The sequence below is a fragment of the Tachysurus fulvidraco genome, chromosome 5, assembly GCF_022655615.1.
Source record: "Tachysurus fulvidraco isolate hzauxx_2018 chromosome 5, HZAU_PFXX_2.0, whole genome shotgun sequence".
Classification (NCBI taxonomy): domain Eukaryota; kingdom Metazoa; phylum Chordata; class Actinopteri; order Siluriformes; family Bagridae; genus Tachysurus; species Tachysurus fulvidraco.
In genome coordinates this window covers 32,830,162-32,844,938 of record NC_062522.1, presented here as the reverse complement: position 1 = coordinate 32,844,938, position 14,777 = coordinate 32,830,162, and the positions used below count along the sequence as shown (strand labels likewise).

The 14,777-nt window shown below is 40.2% G+C and overlaps 2 protein-coding genes across 5 annotated transcripts in view; both read left to right on the top strand.

The window, feature by feature from the left end:
• LOC113638718 overlaps nucleotides 1-840 on the top strand; it is an 84,009-nt gene extending 83,169 nt beyond the window's left edge. Inside the window, exons 16-17 of the mRNA XM_027140157.2 lie at nucleotides 142-332; nucleotides 769-840. Of these exons, the coding sequence (XP_026995958.2) occupies nucleotides 142-199 (58 nt within the window). The 3' untranslated portion in view covers nucleotides 200-332; nucleotides 769-840. The remainder of the gene's footprint in view (nucleotides 1-141; nucleotides 333-768) is intronic.
• A 6,836-nt stretch (nucleotides 841-7,676) lies between these two features.
• On the top strand, nucleotides 7,677-14,340 carry LOC113638713 (membrane-spanning 4-domains subfamily A member 4D-like). 4 transcript variants are annotated; one of them, XM_047813272.1, is made up of 9 exons: nucleotides 7,677-7,739; nucleotides 8,121-8,538; nucleotides 8,869-8,979; nucleotides 9,074-9,130; nucleotides 9,643-9,753; nucleotides 9,921-10,034; nucleotides 10,606-10,695; nucleotides 11,240-11,313; nucleotides 14,192-14,339. In XM_047813272.1, exons 2-9 carry the CDS (start codon nucleotides 8,395-8,397, stop codon nucleotides 14,247-14,249), a joined length of 759 nt encoding a protein of 252 aa, XP_047669228.1. In that variant the 5' UTR covers nucleotides 7,677-7,739; nucleotides 8,121-8,394; the 3' UTR covers nucleotides 14,250-14,339. The 4 variants fall into 4 exon arrangements, with proteins under 4 accessions (XP_047669228.1, XP_047669231.1, XP_047669229.1 ...); XM_047813273.1 differs by having other exon boundaries at nucleotides 7,678-7,739; nucleotides 8,366-8,538; XM_047813274.1 differs by having other exon boundaries at nucleotides 7,679-7,739; nucleotides 8,350-8,538; nucleotides 14,192-14,340.
• The last annotated feature ends 437 nt before the right edge of the window (nucleotides 14,341-14,777 follow it).

Here is a 14,777-nt window from a genome sequence, read left to right as displayed (position 1 = left end):
TAACTTCTGATTTTTAATATAATACGAGTCTGCGCTTCACTATAAAGCCTCTCTAAAGATCATTGTTTTTCCTCCTGCTGTGTTTCAGCTCACGTTATTTCTTTCTGTCTGATTGTGAAAGTTGTGTTTTTTTGTTGTCAGATTAAAAGGTCAGACTTTGTGGTGTAAAGATGGCCAGCGCTCCTGTATCTGTCTCTAAAGTGGGAAGTGGCTACACCGTCTTCACTCAAGTTATTCCCTCATCTACAGCCCCGACTACAGCAGAGCAAAATTCCACTCAGACACTCGGCCCACTGAGCAAGTTCCTGAAAGGAGAACCCAAAGCTCTGGGGGTGAGTTACACAATTACACAAATACACACAACACTTGCTCTGTCACTGTTATTATTGTTATTTAGTTGTAGTGGTAGTTATAGTGCTAGTGGTGGTAGTTATAGTAGTACTAGTGGTGGTGGTAGTTGAGTGTTTAAGGTGTTGAACTACTGCTCAGATGGTAGTGAGCTTGAATCCAAGGTCATCCTGCTGGGACCCTGAACAAGGCCCTTAACCCTCATCTGTGCAGTTGTATAAATGACATAAATTAAAGTAGATCAGGGCGTCGGCCAAACGCTGTAAATGGTGGTGGTAGTTTTAGTGTTGGTGGTTGGAGCTGTAATGGTAGTTATAGTATTGAATCATTAGAGCAATAAAAGCTCGACAAAACACCACACTGACCCTGCAAGTTAAATTGAAGAGTAATATGACTCTGTGTGTGTCGTCTGTCATGTAGATGAACATCATCAACGTGGTTCCAAATCCTTAAGCATATGTTCCTGTGGAGAATTCCAGCTCAGCTCACCCGGTAAGAAACACAGTCTCAAACGGAGCTCTAGTTTTTTTAACTAACAGGAAGTAGAAGCCATTTCCCAGTCCATTGCGAACTGGTAGCCCCGCCCCTCTTCCACCATGTAATAAGTGCTGTGAGTGTTGAGTGCAGGAAGTGTCCAACATTCACACCTGTTTATCCAGGTGAAGAGTTTTCAGTGTGAACACATGACTCCTACTTATGTCGTTTGGGACGCAGCTCTAGATACTTTTTCTTTCCACAGGAAGCATCAGATCATTGTGACTAGACTGAAGATGTCAGTGTTTCACAGTGTTTACTGTCCCTTTGTGTTGATTTGGTGTTAGTTTTGGTGTCAGTGTTGGTGTCTGTGTCAGTTTTAGTGTCTGTGTCAGTTGGTGTCCGTGTCTGTTTTAGTGTCTGTGTCTGTGTCAGTTTTATTGTCTGTGTTGGTGTCTGTGTCAGTTTTAGTGCCTGTGTCAGTGTTGGTGTCTGTCAGTTTTAGTGTCTGTGTCAGTTGGTGTCCGTGTCTGTTTTAGTGTCTGTGTCTGTGTCAGTTTTAGTGTCTGTGTTGGTGTCTGTGTCAGGTTTAGTGCCTGTGTCAGTGTTGATGTCTGTGTCTGTGTTGGTGTCTGTCAGTTTTAGTGTCTCTGCCAGTGTTGGTGTCAGTTTTGGTGTCTATGTCAGTTTTAGTGTCTGTGTCAGTTTTGGTGTCGATGTCAGTGTTGGTGTCTGTGTCAATGTTGGTGTCTGTGTCAGTTTTAGTGTCTGTGTCAGTTGGTGTCCGTGTCTGTTTTAGTGTCTGTGTCAGTTTTAGTGTCTGTGTCAGTTTTAATGTCTGTGTTGGTGTCTGTGTCAGTTTTGGTGTCGGTGTCAATGTTGGTGTCTGTGTTGGTGTCTGTGTCAGTTTTAGTGTCTGTGTCAGTGTTGATGTCTGTGTCTGTGTCTGTCAGTTTTAGTGTCTGTGTCAGTGTTGGTGTCAGTTTTGGTGTCTATGTCAGTTTTAGTGTCTGTGTCAGTTTTGGTGTCGATGTCAGTGTTGGTGTCTGTGTCAGTGTTGGTGTCTGTCTCTGTGTCAGTTTTAGTGTTTGTGTCAGTTTTAGTGTCTGTGTCAGTTTTGGTGTCTGTGTCAGTTTTGGTGTTGGTGTCAGTGTTGGTGTCTGTGTTTGTGTCTGTGTCAGTTTTAGTGTCTGTGTCAGTTTAAGTGTCTGTGTCTGTGTCTGACAGTTTTGGTGTCTGTGTCAGTTTTGGTGTTGGTGTCGGTGTTGGTGTCGGTGTTGGTGTCAGTGTTGGTGTCTGTGTTTGTGTCTGTGTCAGTTTTAGTGTCTGTGTCAGTTTAAGTGTCTGTGTCTGTGTTGGTGTCTGACAGTTTTGGTGTCTGTGTCAGTTTTGGTGTTGGTGTCAGTGTTGGTGTCTGTGTTTGTGTCTGTGTCAGTTTTAGTGTCTGTGTCAGTTTAAGTGTCTGTGTCTGTGTTGGTGTCTGACAGTTTTGCTGAACCAGACACCTGCAGGAAGTCCTCCAAAATACAGCAAGATAAAGGACCAATTAGAAGACAGAAATTACTTTTAGGGTGCTTTCACACCTGCCTTGTTTAGTTTGGTTGAATCGTACCAGAGTTCGATTGCTCGTTTGGTGCGGTTCGTTTGGGCAGGTGAGAACGCAGCAATCAAACTCTGGTGCGCACCAAAAGCGGACTAAACAAGCGTACCGAGACCTCCTTGAAGAGGTGGTCTCGGTACGCCTTCAAACGAACTCTGGTATGGTTCGTTTGTGGTGAGAACACGGTCCGAGACCGAATAGATCTAACTGCAAAAAGTATTGCGCATTTTGGACTAAACCAGCTGCCGTAGTGGGTCGTTCTCAATATTTTCGGAAGATAAGCATGTCACAGTTTTGCAAAAGTAATGCTCGCCGCCTCCTGAAGTGTCTTGCGATGCGTTTTCGCCGTTTGCAGTGCATTAAAATTATATTTTAAAGCCGCATCCACGCTTCATTCTGAAAATTAAGACTTTGCATAGAATGCTGTATACAAGCGATGTAGTAGATTACAACCACGAACATAATTGCAGCGCGCGGTCGTCTCTCCATGGTGTCAACTGTATGCTGTATTTTCCTCTTTTTGTTTACTTCCGGAGTTTCGTTGAAATTTCCCGCACGTTTATTCTGACCAATCGAGAAGCAGTTTAGGAAATACATGTGGCCAATGAGTGATGTGGATGTTATCACATGACTGCATTTTGGTTCGTTTCAACTGGTGCGGAACAGAACGATCAGTGTGGTGTGAAAAGGAACCAAAACTGCTGAAAATATACAATGTATCATTTATTTGCTTTTGGTTCGGACCAAATGAACCGAACTATAGGTGTGAAAGCACCCTTAGAAAATAAGGAAGTACCATTAAAGTGTTCATTAATCCCACTAGGGCTCTGAATAACACACTGACTATCTGTTTATTTTGTACTTTCCTATTTCCATCATGACTCTATACAAACCAGCAAAAATATAATATTTTTATTTTTTGTTTTATATTATATTCTGTTGTTATAGCTGTTTGTGTTCAGTCAGTTCCTTCTGGAAAAAAAATCTATAGAATGCCTTTTCTTAGTAATCTGCTAATTTGATTGATTTAGCACTTAATATTTCTTTTCTATTGGGTTATGCTATGTGCACCTAGGGAATAGGTCTTCAGTTGTGGCAGCCCAGAATGCACCTGGTTGGGCCTGTGGTTTTTTACCAGTTTTGTCAAACCAGTTGGGCACAAGGAGCAGAAGAATCAAAATTTTCTTGTTTGCCTGCAAACCCTTTAATAAAGCTCACCAAATGCATCACCTGGCTTGGACTCAATCCTTTAACTGCGTAAACCACAATCCTTGGTGTATCTTGGTGATTATTTGAATTATTTTGGAATTAAGTTTGATTAATTTTTTTCATTTCATTTGATTTGACAAATGGTCACAACAACAATAAAAAACCTGCCCTAAGACCTAAAGGACGTTTCATCAAAGTCATATCTTGTGGATTATTGTTGATTGATGCACGGATGGCTGCATAGGGATTGTTTAATTCATCACCTTTCTTCTCTGGATGCCGACGGTGCCCACAACCAGTGTTGAATTAAAGACTGAATCAAAAGTGCAGTACCTATACGCACCACCAGAAAACAACTGGAACAGTAAAGTATTGAATAACAAATATTGTTGGCAAAACTGTGCACCCTTCTTCCTCACTGTGGATTGGAGCAAAAGGCAGCCAGCAGTTTAAAGTGTTCAAGTTTGAAAATGTCGGATGTTGCAAAAACACAATCAGCTACGGAACATATGGACGCCTCCTCTAGGCGAATTTCATTCATGAGCATGAATTTCAGATATCTGAGCCCTCATGGTATCCACCTCTTCAGCTCCGCCCACTAAATCATGGGAATATGTTGACATTTGATGGGAAGCTTTTCTCAGTTCGGGGTGTTACTTTGTTTGTTCATTCCAAAATGATTCCTCATTCTGTCCTCTTTTGAGGCTTGCTGATCTTCTTCCGTGTGAATGGACACTACCAGCTCTGCAAAGGAAGGTGGGTTGGTCTTTTTCTTTTCTAGTTGTAAGCTGGGAATTATCCCGTTGTCCCAGCATCCGTGGCAGAACTGCTGTATCAGACAACGGTTTTGCTCACTTTCAGCAATGCCACCTCTTCTTACAGTTGTGCTCAAGTGAAGTGAAGTGACGTGACATATGGCTAAGTACGGTGACCCATACTCAGAATTCATTCTCTGCATTTAACCCATCCAAAGTGCAGGGGGGGAGATTAGTTGCCTTGGTCAAGGGCACCTCAGTTGTGGTATTGCCATGCCCAAGACTCAAACCCACAACCTTAGGTTTAGGAGTCAAACTCTCTAACCATTAGGCCACGACTTCCCCTGCAAACGGTGCAAATAAATGGAGGGCTTTTCTCCTGGGTTCTGTAGCATAGTCATGAATTTTGCTCATGAACATCTCGTCACCATCTTCCACTGATCCGTAGACAGACTCTAACAGTTCCAAGTACACTGATGGTGAAGACTCACATGTTTAATGACATCAGCTGCAGGAGGAAGCAGACTATCCAGTATCCTCCTTGTGCGAGACAGGTCAGAAATGGAAGGGTCATCCAGAAGAAATTGAACACTCGCCCGCCACGTGTCAAAGTATGGTTCAAAGGAACTTTCCCAGAGAAGGGCCTGAGATTAAAAGAGGCAGTTTGTAATGCAGCAGTGTCATTTGATCTGACAATGTGTTCAACTACAACTTTTTGCATCCTGGGAGGATCAATCATGTTCATTGTAAGTACTGGATGGGGTAACACCTTAGCTGCAGGATAGTTCATTCTACTGCTAGGTCTTTCCTTGGACAGGTTTTGTGATTTCTCAGATTCAATTCCATCAAATGGTAATGTTTCTGATGAAGGAAAAGCGTCTTGTTCTGTTGTAACTCTCTGTGATTTGGCTGGGGACAACTGTTCACATCCATGAGCTGGTTGTGCTGCTTTCACGCAGTCGGCTACATTTGTTTGCTCAGCTCTTTTACCTGAAGCAGATAAGGGCTCCGCAACAGGACGGCCAACCTTTATTTTCTTTAACTCCCCTCGAGCACTTCTTCAATTGACTTTCTACCTGCTCTAGCAATGGTTTGCAATTCTTTCAAATACCCCTTGGTGGCACTATCACTAGCTACTTGAGGGTAGATAGAGTTTAAGGCATGCACTATGAAAGTGGTATCTGGGTCTGATGTACAGACCATTGTCATTGGGAGCAGGGGCATTAGTGTTTTCATGCCAGAGCTATAAGTAAACTCTATAATAGCATGACGATGGAATTCAGAGTAAATGTCAAGCCGCTGACTACTATGGCATTTGAGACATTTACATTCTCTCTTTTTACAATATCCATGTTGTCAGTTTTCTGCCAAACATATATATTTTTCAAATTGACTCAGCTCTTCTAACCAGTCACCTTTGCTGCAGGCCAATCTCTCTCCTGGCTGGCTCGCCACTTTGTGTAACTCACACCAAGGGTGTAAATTTTGCATTTACTCCTCAATTGGACCAGGACAATCAGAAGGCTAGGTCTGTCCAAGAGAGAGAGATGGAGCAACAAGAGAGAACACACCCAGACATTAAAAATTCAAGAACAAGATTTTCTGTATTAAACACAAGAATTAGTAAAGTAAATACAGTACAGAAAGGCAGTAGCACAATGTCACTAATTTGTACCTTTTCCCCTTTTTTTACTGTTAAAGCATTACAATCACTTTATCAAAAATTTCCAACAGGTTTAACATGAATCAAAATGAGACAGCAAATCTGAATAACCAGTGAACCAGTGAAAGATTCATTCACTATTAAATGAAAGACCTCAACATTTATCATTTCCCCAATGACAACAAAAAAACTCAGAGTCCACTGTAACTTTTCCAGTTTTGCAGACACACGCTCAAACACACACACGCCCGTACTCACAGGCATGCTACAACACACACACACACACGCCCGTACTCACAGGCATGCTACAACACACACACACACACGCCCGTACTCATAGGCATGCTACAACACACACACACACGCCCGTACTCACGGGCATGCTACAACACACACACACACGCCCGTACTCACAGGCATGCTACAACACACACACACACACACGCCCGTACTCACGGGCATGCTACAACACACACACACACGCCCGCACTCACAGGCATGCTACAACACACACAGTGTGAGTGAAACAAAGATTTAAAGACAAGCAGAGTATATAACACATGAAAGGTGTGAATGAATGTTTAACATCCAGACAAAGAAAGAAAGAAAGAAAGAAAGAAAGAAAGAAAGAAAGAAAGAAAGAAAGAAAGAAAGAAAGAAAGAAAGAAAGAAAGAAAGAAAGAAAGAAAGAAAGAAAGAAAGAAAGAAAGAAAGGGAAAAAAACTGAATGAAATACAGAAAAAAATGCATTTGACTCATAGAATAATGAATGTATTTAACTCACAAAGTCATGTATTTGATTCAGATAACCATCATATGGCTCACATATTCATGCATTTTATTGCTGACTCCCATCCAGTTTGTCCTGAACAGACGTTTCTGAGCACGACTGTGAAAATAAAATTCTCCTCTCTGTTACAATTGACTGGTTTTCTGTCACCATTTAAAACAATTTTTACTTCGTTTCTGATAGCGTGTCTGTTGCTAAACATCGAGCCATAATGTTCTAACAGCTCGTCGTTTCACACTGTGCACATTTGCCACCGTAGTGAAGCGTTAAAATGTGTTGTGCTGCTTAGTACCGTGATGGTGAAGCTATTAACAAAGCGCCATATCATGTTGTGACGTTCCACTGCAAACAACCCAGAGATCACATGTATGTTCAGTGATGAAGATACGATCATCTAATTATCACCTGCTCAGGAAACTAATGCTGCACCCTTGGTGCTTGGCCCCACGAACGGCTGCTTGCACCTATTTTTTATTGTTGTTGGGTATCTTGTTGCTGGATCTCCAGGTCATGTATCTAGGCAGCGCTGACTGTATTCGTTCTTTCGAATGTGCTGAGAGCTGTAAGAAAATCAATAGCAGGTTTCAGGGCTTCTCTCTCTGGAGCTCCATTTCCTGTATCCAGTTTTAGTTTTTAGTTTCAGTCTCATGTCTGTGCTTGAACAGTGGCAGAATATCTGCGTCACTGAGACCGTAATCATTCTTTCAGAACAAAAGAAAAAGGTGTGGTGAAGAAACAGAAGTGTACAGAAGAAGAAGAAGAAAAAAGAGACACAGAGAGAGACGCAGAGAGAGAGAGAGAGAGAGAGAGAGACGCAGAGAGAGAGAGAGAGAGAGAGAGAGAGAGAGAGAGAGAGAGAGAGAGAGAGAGAGAGAGAGAGCACTGCTAAAAGGACAGAAGGTAAAATACGACTTTTTCTCTTTATTGAATTAACAAACTGAAGTAAAGTATTTCTGTGTTTTTAACAGACAAGTAACAGGATCAGTGTGTAATGTGTTCAGTTAGCGGTTTTTCCGCGGGTGAAATTTTACTTCCTCATATTCAGTATAAATAAAGCAATGACTCGCTGGAAGGAAATTAAACATAAAACGTACTTCAGTGAAAGTCAATAATAAACAGTCAAATTTTGCTAAATTGTAAAGAAAAACAGAAGTAGTGATAATAATAATAATAATAATAATAATAATAATGTGTATGTGTCAGGATGTAATTTCACCTGAAGACTCGTTGCTTACAAAGGCTAATATACTCCTACTTTCCTCTTTGTCTTTTCTAAAAAAGAAACACAATTCTGGAAAAGGAGAAGATAATCTGCTCTGAAAACTTTAGAACTTTCTTGATGTTTCTGGATGAATTTGGTTCTGGAAGTTTCTAACCAGACGAACCTTCAAGAGTTGTTACGAGTTTCTTGAGTCGAGACCACGTGTTCACGCTCAAGCAGAGAATAAACACCTCGGGATCAATAAGTGTTATTAAAACTCCTGTGTTTCCTTCAGTCTGTTTGTGAAAGTTTTTTTTGTTGTCAGATTAAAAGGTCAGACTTTGTGGTGTAAAGATGGCCAGCGCTCCTTTACCTGTCACTAATGTGGGACGCGGCTACACCGTCGTCACTCAAGTTATTCCCTCAGAAGAACAAAATTCCACTCAGACACTCAGCCCACTGAGCAAGTTCCTGAAAGGAGAACCCAAAGCTCTGGGGGTGAGTTACACAATTACACAATAATACAATCACACACAATTACACAAACAAACACAATCACAAAACACTTGCACTTATAGTAGTAGTTGTGTCGTTATAGTGGTAGTTGTGTAGTTACAGTATTAGTGGTAGTTTACCTGTACTTGTGGTAGTAGCTGTAGATTTTTTGTGTTTATATACAGTAGACACACAACAGTATTCATTAAAAAGATTTTAAGTACAAGTGTGTGTGTGTGTGTTTGTGTGTGTGTGTGTGTGTGTGTGTGTGTGTGTGTGTGTGTGTGTGTGTGTGTGTGTGTGTGTGTGTGTGTGTGTGTGTGTTAACCTCAGACTGTCCAGATAATGATAGGTTTGTTGACGTTTTTGTTTGGTATCGTGTTGGCGACCAACTCTCTGAACATCAGCATTTACTCTGGAATCATCTTCTGGGGCCCGGTGTTTGTTAGTGTTCTTCAGTTTTAATGACAAAAATATAAAAATATATAAAATGGTATTATTTCAGGTTACAATAAAATGTTTTTTTCCGTACTCGCAGCACATCATTTCCGGCTCTCTGGCTGTTTCAGCGAGCAACAAGTTAAACTCCTGTGTGGTACGTCATGATTTCTGTTTCTTTTATCTGATGATATAGTTTTGCTTCTAAATGTCACTGTAACAAACACTGACATGAACACAAACAATACAGAATGAGAAACGAAACCTGAAAACAAATAAACAATGACAAAGACTCGAACATGGGTTTAAAGGTAAACTGTAAAGAATTTTAAATAAAATGTAAGTGAACAACACAAAATTTCCACAGAGACAGAATGTTTTGGTAAACAAACAAACAAACAAACAAACAAACAAACAAATGAATTAATATTTAAATAATAAAAAATACAATAAATTAATCTATATTTGCATAAATTATAATAAAATACAAAAAATTTCCTACAATCTCTTTATAGTTTAATTTTCTAGTTTTGACAAAACGAATGAACAAACAAACAAACAAACAAACAAACAAACAAACACTGCTGACAGTGGAAACGTTCTAAAAGACTAAAGCATGTATGTGTCTGTGCAAATGTATTTATTAATTGATTGCTGTTTTTCTCTCAGGTGACGGCCACAATGATACTGAATATTTTTAGCACGGTATCTGCAGGAATAACCATCATCTTCCTGTTCATGGCTCTGATTTTTGGGAGTTATGGATACTTCACCTTACAGGTTTGATTTATTTGTTTGTTGTTATTTGATCATGAGGTGTGTAAGGATACAAAATATATAAACTTTGGTAATCGTGAAATATATTTTAGGAATATTGTAATACAAAATAAATTGATGTGAAGTGGAAGGACTTTTTGCCGTGATGGTGATGGTGATGTTTATTTCAGAGCATGAGGAAGGGAATAACTGGAGTTCTGCTGGTTTTCACTCTGCTCCAGTTCTGCATCTCTATCGCACTTTCAGCCTTCACCTGCAAAGCCATCTGCACCAGTGAACCTACCGTGAGTATAAAGAAGAAGAAAAGCATTTCATCTTTCTGACCTTTCACTTTATTCCCCTTGATACCTGAATGCATGATGCTGCTGCTGGCTGGAGCTCAACTCCAAGCTACTTCAGATCCAGCAGGTGAAACAGCCTCCAGTGGAATAGCAGGTCAGCTGATCAGGTCAGAGGTCACCTTCAGCTCCACAGATAATCACTTCAGTTCAGTTCAGCTTTGTTTTTATCAACACCACATGTGGACAGTTCAGGTGTAGGTTCAGATCTCCAGATGTGAGAGGAAGAAATTCTCCTCAAGAAACCTTGTAAGAACATCAACAGTTCTGGTGCCCTATCATGAGGTTGTGAGGAATTCTGGGAGTTGGAGTGCGACATTAACTAAAGTCTGCTTTCTATTTAGTGAGGATCAGATTCTGTAGGGATCCATTTGGAGTGTAACTACGGTAACTATGTTGTGTAATTTATACAGTGTTATTGTGTAACTTTTGTGCATGTTGTGCATGTGTGTGTGTGTGTGTGTGTGTGTGTGTGTGTGTGTGTGTGTGTGTGTGTGTGTGTGTGTGTGTGGTACAGCTGAACATCATCAACGTGGTTCAGAACCCTGAGAGTTTTGCTCCTAGTGCTCCTGTGAACAACCCTTTCCCACCTCATCACACTCAGCAGGTAAGAGAAACCCACAGCTGAAACCCACCATAAGATTCTGAAACCTTTTTGCCCAAAATTGAGAAATAATCTTGACAAAAAAAAGACAAATCAGATGTAAATAATCCAGTGCTTTCCTGGAACGTTCTACCTTTAGCCACGCCCACAAAACAATATAAAGACTTGGATGTCTCCTGTCGCTGCACTTAATTTGTCAGTAGCTGTTTCTACCACCAGTTGCCATAGTAACAGATTTTATCAGCTAGGGTTCTGCTCGACAACAAATATTTTTTCTTTTGCAGCAAAAACAAAAGGTTCTGGAGGGAGGTTTAGAGTTTGTGTATAAAGTTCAGAAGAGTTTATCATAAAATATACAACATAAACTATTTAATCTACTGGAAATCATGTTCTATTTTATGTGTATATTTATCTCTAACACTGTAGGATCAACAACAACTATTATTATTATTTGCCTTTGAAATTGATCATTTACTCATTAGCGATCATAGCTAAGAACAAATCCAGCAAGTTTTTAATGATTTATTGATTATTGTTATTTTCACAGGGGGTCAATATGATGCACGGCGTCACCATGGCTACAGCACCCGGGAGAAATCCTCCGGCGTACAGCGAGAAAATGTAACCAGACCACAGAGAAGGAATAAATATAAACACACACACACACACACACACACACACACACACACACACACACACACACACACACACACACACACTTCACACACACAATGTACATCACACACACTATATACACATCACACACATCACACACATTATACACAATTATTGCTTCTAGATTTTTTTTTTTCTCAAAACTTCCAAAAATAAAGATGTTTAATTAACATAATTTGTCATCTTTTGAGTTGAGTTTCTCACATAAACAGCTGTGCAGCATAGGGGATGTGGTAGCCTAGTGGTTAAGGTGTTGGACTACTGATCATATAGTCATGAGTTCGACTCCCAGGTCCACCAAGCTGACACTGCTGGGCCCCTGAGCAAGGCCCTTAACCCTCAATTGCTCAGCTGTATAAATTGAAGTAAAATGTAAGTCACTCTGGATAAAGGTGTCTGCTAAATGCCGTAAACGTAGAATGCAGATTTATTTTAGAAATAAACTTTATTTTTGTTCTCTAATCTTAAACAAAATAAAAAGAATAAATATCTAACATGACACTGCTGAGTTCTGGACTCTGATTGGTGTTCAGGTGTTGATTAATTCTCTCTAACAGCAGCTTTTAGTCAAATCAAAGCTGTGTCTTTCTGGTTCGAAGGTCCGATCTACTGCGATAAACAGCAACTCCAATCTGTCGAAGAACCTCCAGAAACTACATGCCTCGACGAAGCTAGAAGCTAACCCGGTGTCGGTGGACACACTGGAATTGAGTTAAGCCGCTCCAGCCAAACTACAGAGACTAGATTTTGACCGGACTGTTATAGCCAGGGACAGATCAACAAACTAACAACAAAGCTATTGCATGGTATGTTGTTGAAAACATGCAGCCTGTCTCTACTGTGGAGTCACCAGCCTTCAGGCAGCTCGTTAGCATGATAACATGTTCAGGCGGCACACAGCAAATGGGACGGAAACCTTTTTCCAATTACTTGGATAAAGAATATTAAAAAATATTGCAGACATTTGGTCTGTCCACAACAAAATATACTATTCAGCTTGTTTTGTTATTTATTTATTTATTTATTTATTTATTTATTTATTTATTCATTCATTCATTCATTCATTCATTCAGTTTGTTCTGGTGTGACTTAAATAAAATAGTGTTTAAAAATGACTTTGTGTTTAAGTCAGTTCTATGTTTGAATAGACCGTAATGCATGAATGAGCATTAATGGGAACAATAAAGAATATTCTTTAAAACAGTAACTAAAAAGTTAATTTTTAACAGTTGGCCAATGCATTAGTAATGTGTAAGTAATCAACAAATTTAGTTACTTTTTAAATGAAGTAACTAGTAACTGTAACTACTGTAGTTGCTATTTCTTAGTTAATAACACAACACTGTCTACAACAGACAGGTCACATAAGCAGGTCAAAAAAAATGTGAGTAATTGTTGATATGGTGAAGGTTTCAGTGTCCAGTGTTTCAGTGTCCAGTGTTTCAGTGTCCAGTGTTTCAGTGTCCAGTGTTTCAGTGTCCAGTGTCAGTGCTGCATAACATTCAGAAGTGAGGGAGAAACTGTTTACATCCGTTATAGTGTAAAGAGAAACAGATTCCTTCATTCTTCTTTTCCTTTCTTTTCTAGCTGTAATTTCTACACTGGAAATATCTGTTCTGTTGCTGTATTAATGAGTAACTCGTTTACGTCCAGCTTTTATTTTTTCTGTATAGAGTCTGTTCTTCCTGCACAACAGTGTCAGGACTTTGGCCACGTGCATTTGTTTATGTTCCTCGTCACGTGTCTGTCCGGCCTTTGTCTGCTCCTCTCGTCTCCACACACCTGTTTCCCATTGTCATTACCTTTGTCTATTTAACTGTGCCACGTTGCCTTGTGCATTATGGAATCTACTGTTGTCTTGTCCTGTTGTCCTGTCTCTAGTCCATGTCATGTTTCGTGTCTTTTTGTTATTAAACCCCGCTTATTTTTGTTATCCTGCGTTTGGGTCTGTTTTATCCCGTGTTCATGACAAACAGATTCTTAGAAATTCATTTATTTTTGTCTTCTCTAGACTGGAAATGACTTGACTTGTGGACACACGCACACACACACACACACACACACACACACACACACACACACACACACACACACATACACACACACACACTCTGACTGCACTGCTACCGTGACAGGTTTGTGTTTATGAAACTAAATACTTTTTGTAACAGGATCACTGTTTTCTTTAACAAGTTTTAAAAAATGTTTTCTTTCTTTCTTTCTTTCTTTCTTTCTTTCTTTCTTTCTTTCTTTCTTTCTTTCTTTCTTTCTTTCTTTCTTTGCCTTCTTTAAAGTTCTTGTTAAAATACTGTTATGTGTTTTATCATTTGTATCATTCCGGCCTGTAGCACTGTAGAGATGTGTATGAAACAGGAAGTGCAGAATAAATCTCATAAATATCATAAATTATCAGTTGCTGCTCCAGGGAAAAGTACTCGAGTGAAAAAATATTTGATTTTAACTGACGGAAAGAATGTCTTAGTTTCACATGAGGAGAAAATGTCATGATATATATTTTAAAAACATACTGTAATTTTTCGTGTTAGTTAGAATCGAATGCTAACTTCGGTTAACTACCTAACTAACTAACTAACTAACTAACTAACGCTCTACTGAGGACGCCATTGCTCATCTTATCCACACGATGATGAGCCACCTGGACTGCAGAAAAGGGAATTATGCCAAAATGCTGCTTTTTATTATAACCCGAGTCTGCGCTTCACTCTAAAGCCTCTCTAAAGATAATTGTTTTTCCTCCCGCTGTGTTTCAGCTCACGTTATTCCTTCTGTCTGATTGTGAAAGTTGTGTTTTTTTTGTTGTCAGATTAAAAGGTCAGACTTTGTGGTGTAAAGATGGCCAGCGCTCCTGTATCTGTCTCTAAAGTGGGAAGCGGCTACACCGTCTTCACTCAAGTTATTCCCTCATCTACAGCCCCGACTACAGCAGAGCAAAAGTCCACTCAGACACTCTGTTGGTTCATGGCATTTAATCTTCCCGTTGCTTTCATGAATCTTTTCTCATTTAACTTTAACATTAACATTTTGTAAAACTGTAAACAGACAAAGAATATACAGCACTCACTCACTCATTCATTACTACCGCTTATCTGAACTTCTCGGGTCACGGGGAGCCTGTGCCTATCTCAGGCGTCATCGGGCATCGAGGCAGGATACACCCTGGACGGAGTGCCAACCCATCACAGGGCACACACACTCTCTCATTCACTCACACACACTCACTACGGACAATTTTCCAGAGATGCCAATCAACCTACCATGCATGTCTTTGGACCGGGGGAGGAAACCGGAGTACCCAGAGGAAACCCCCGAGGCACGGGGAGAACATGCAAACTTCACACACACAAGGTGGAGGTGGGAATCGAACCCCCAACCCTGGAGGTGTGAGGTGA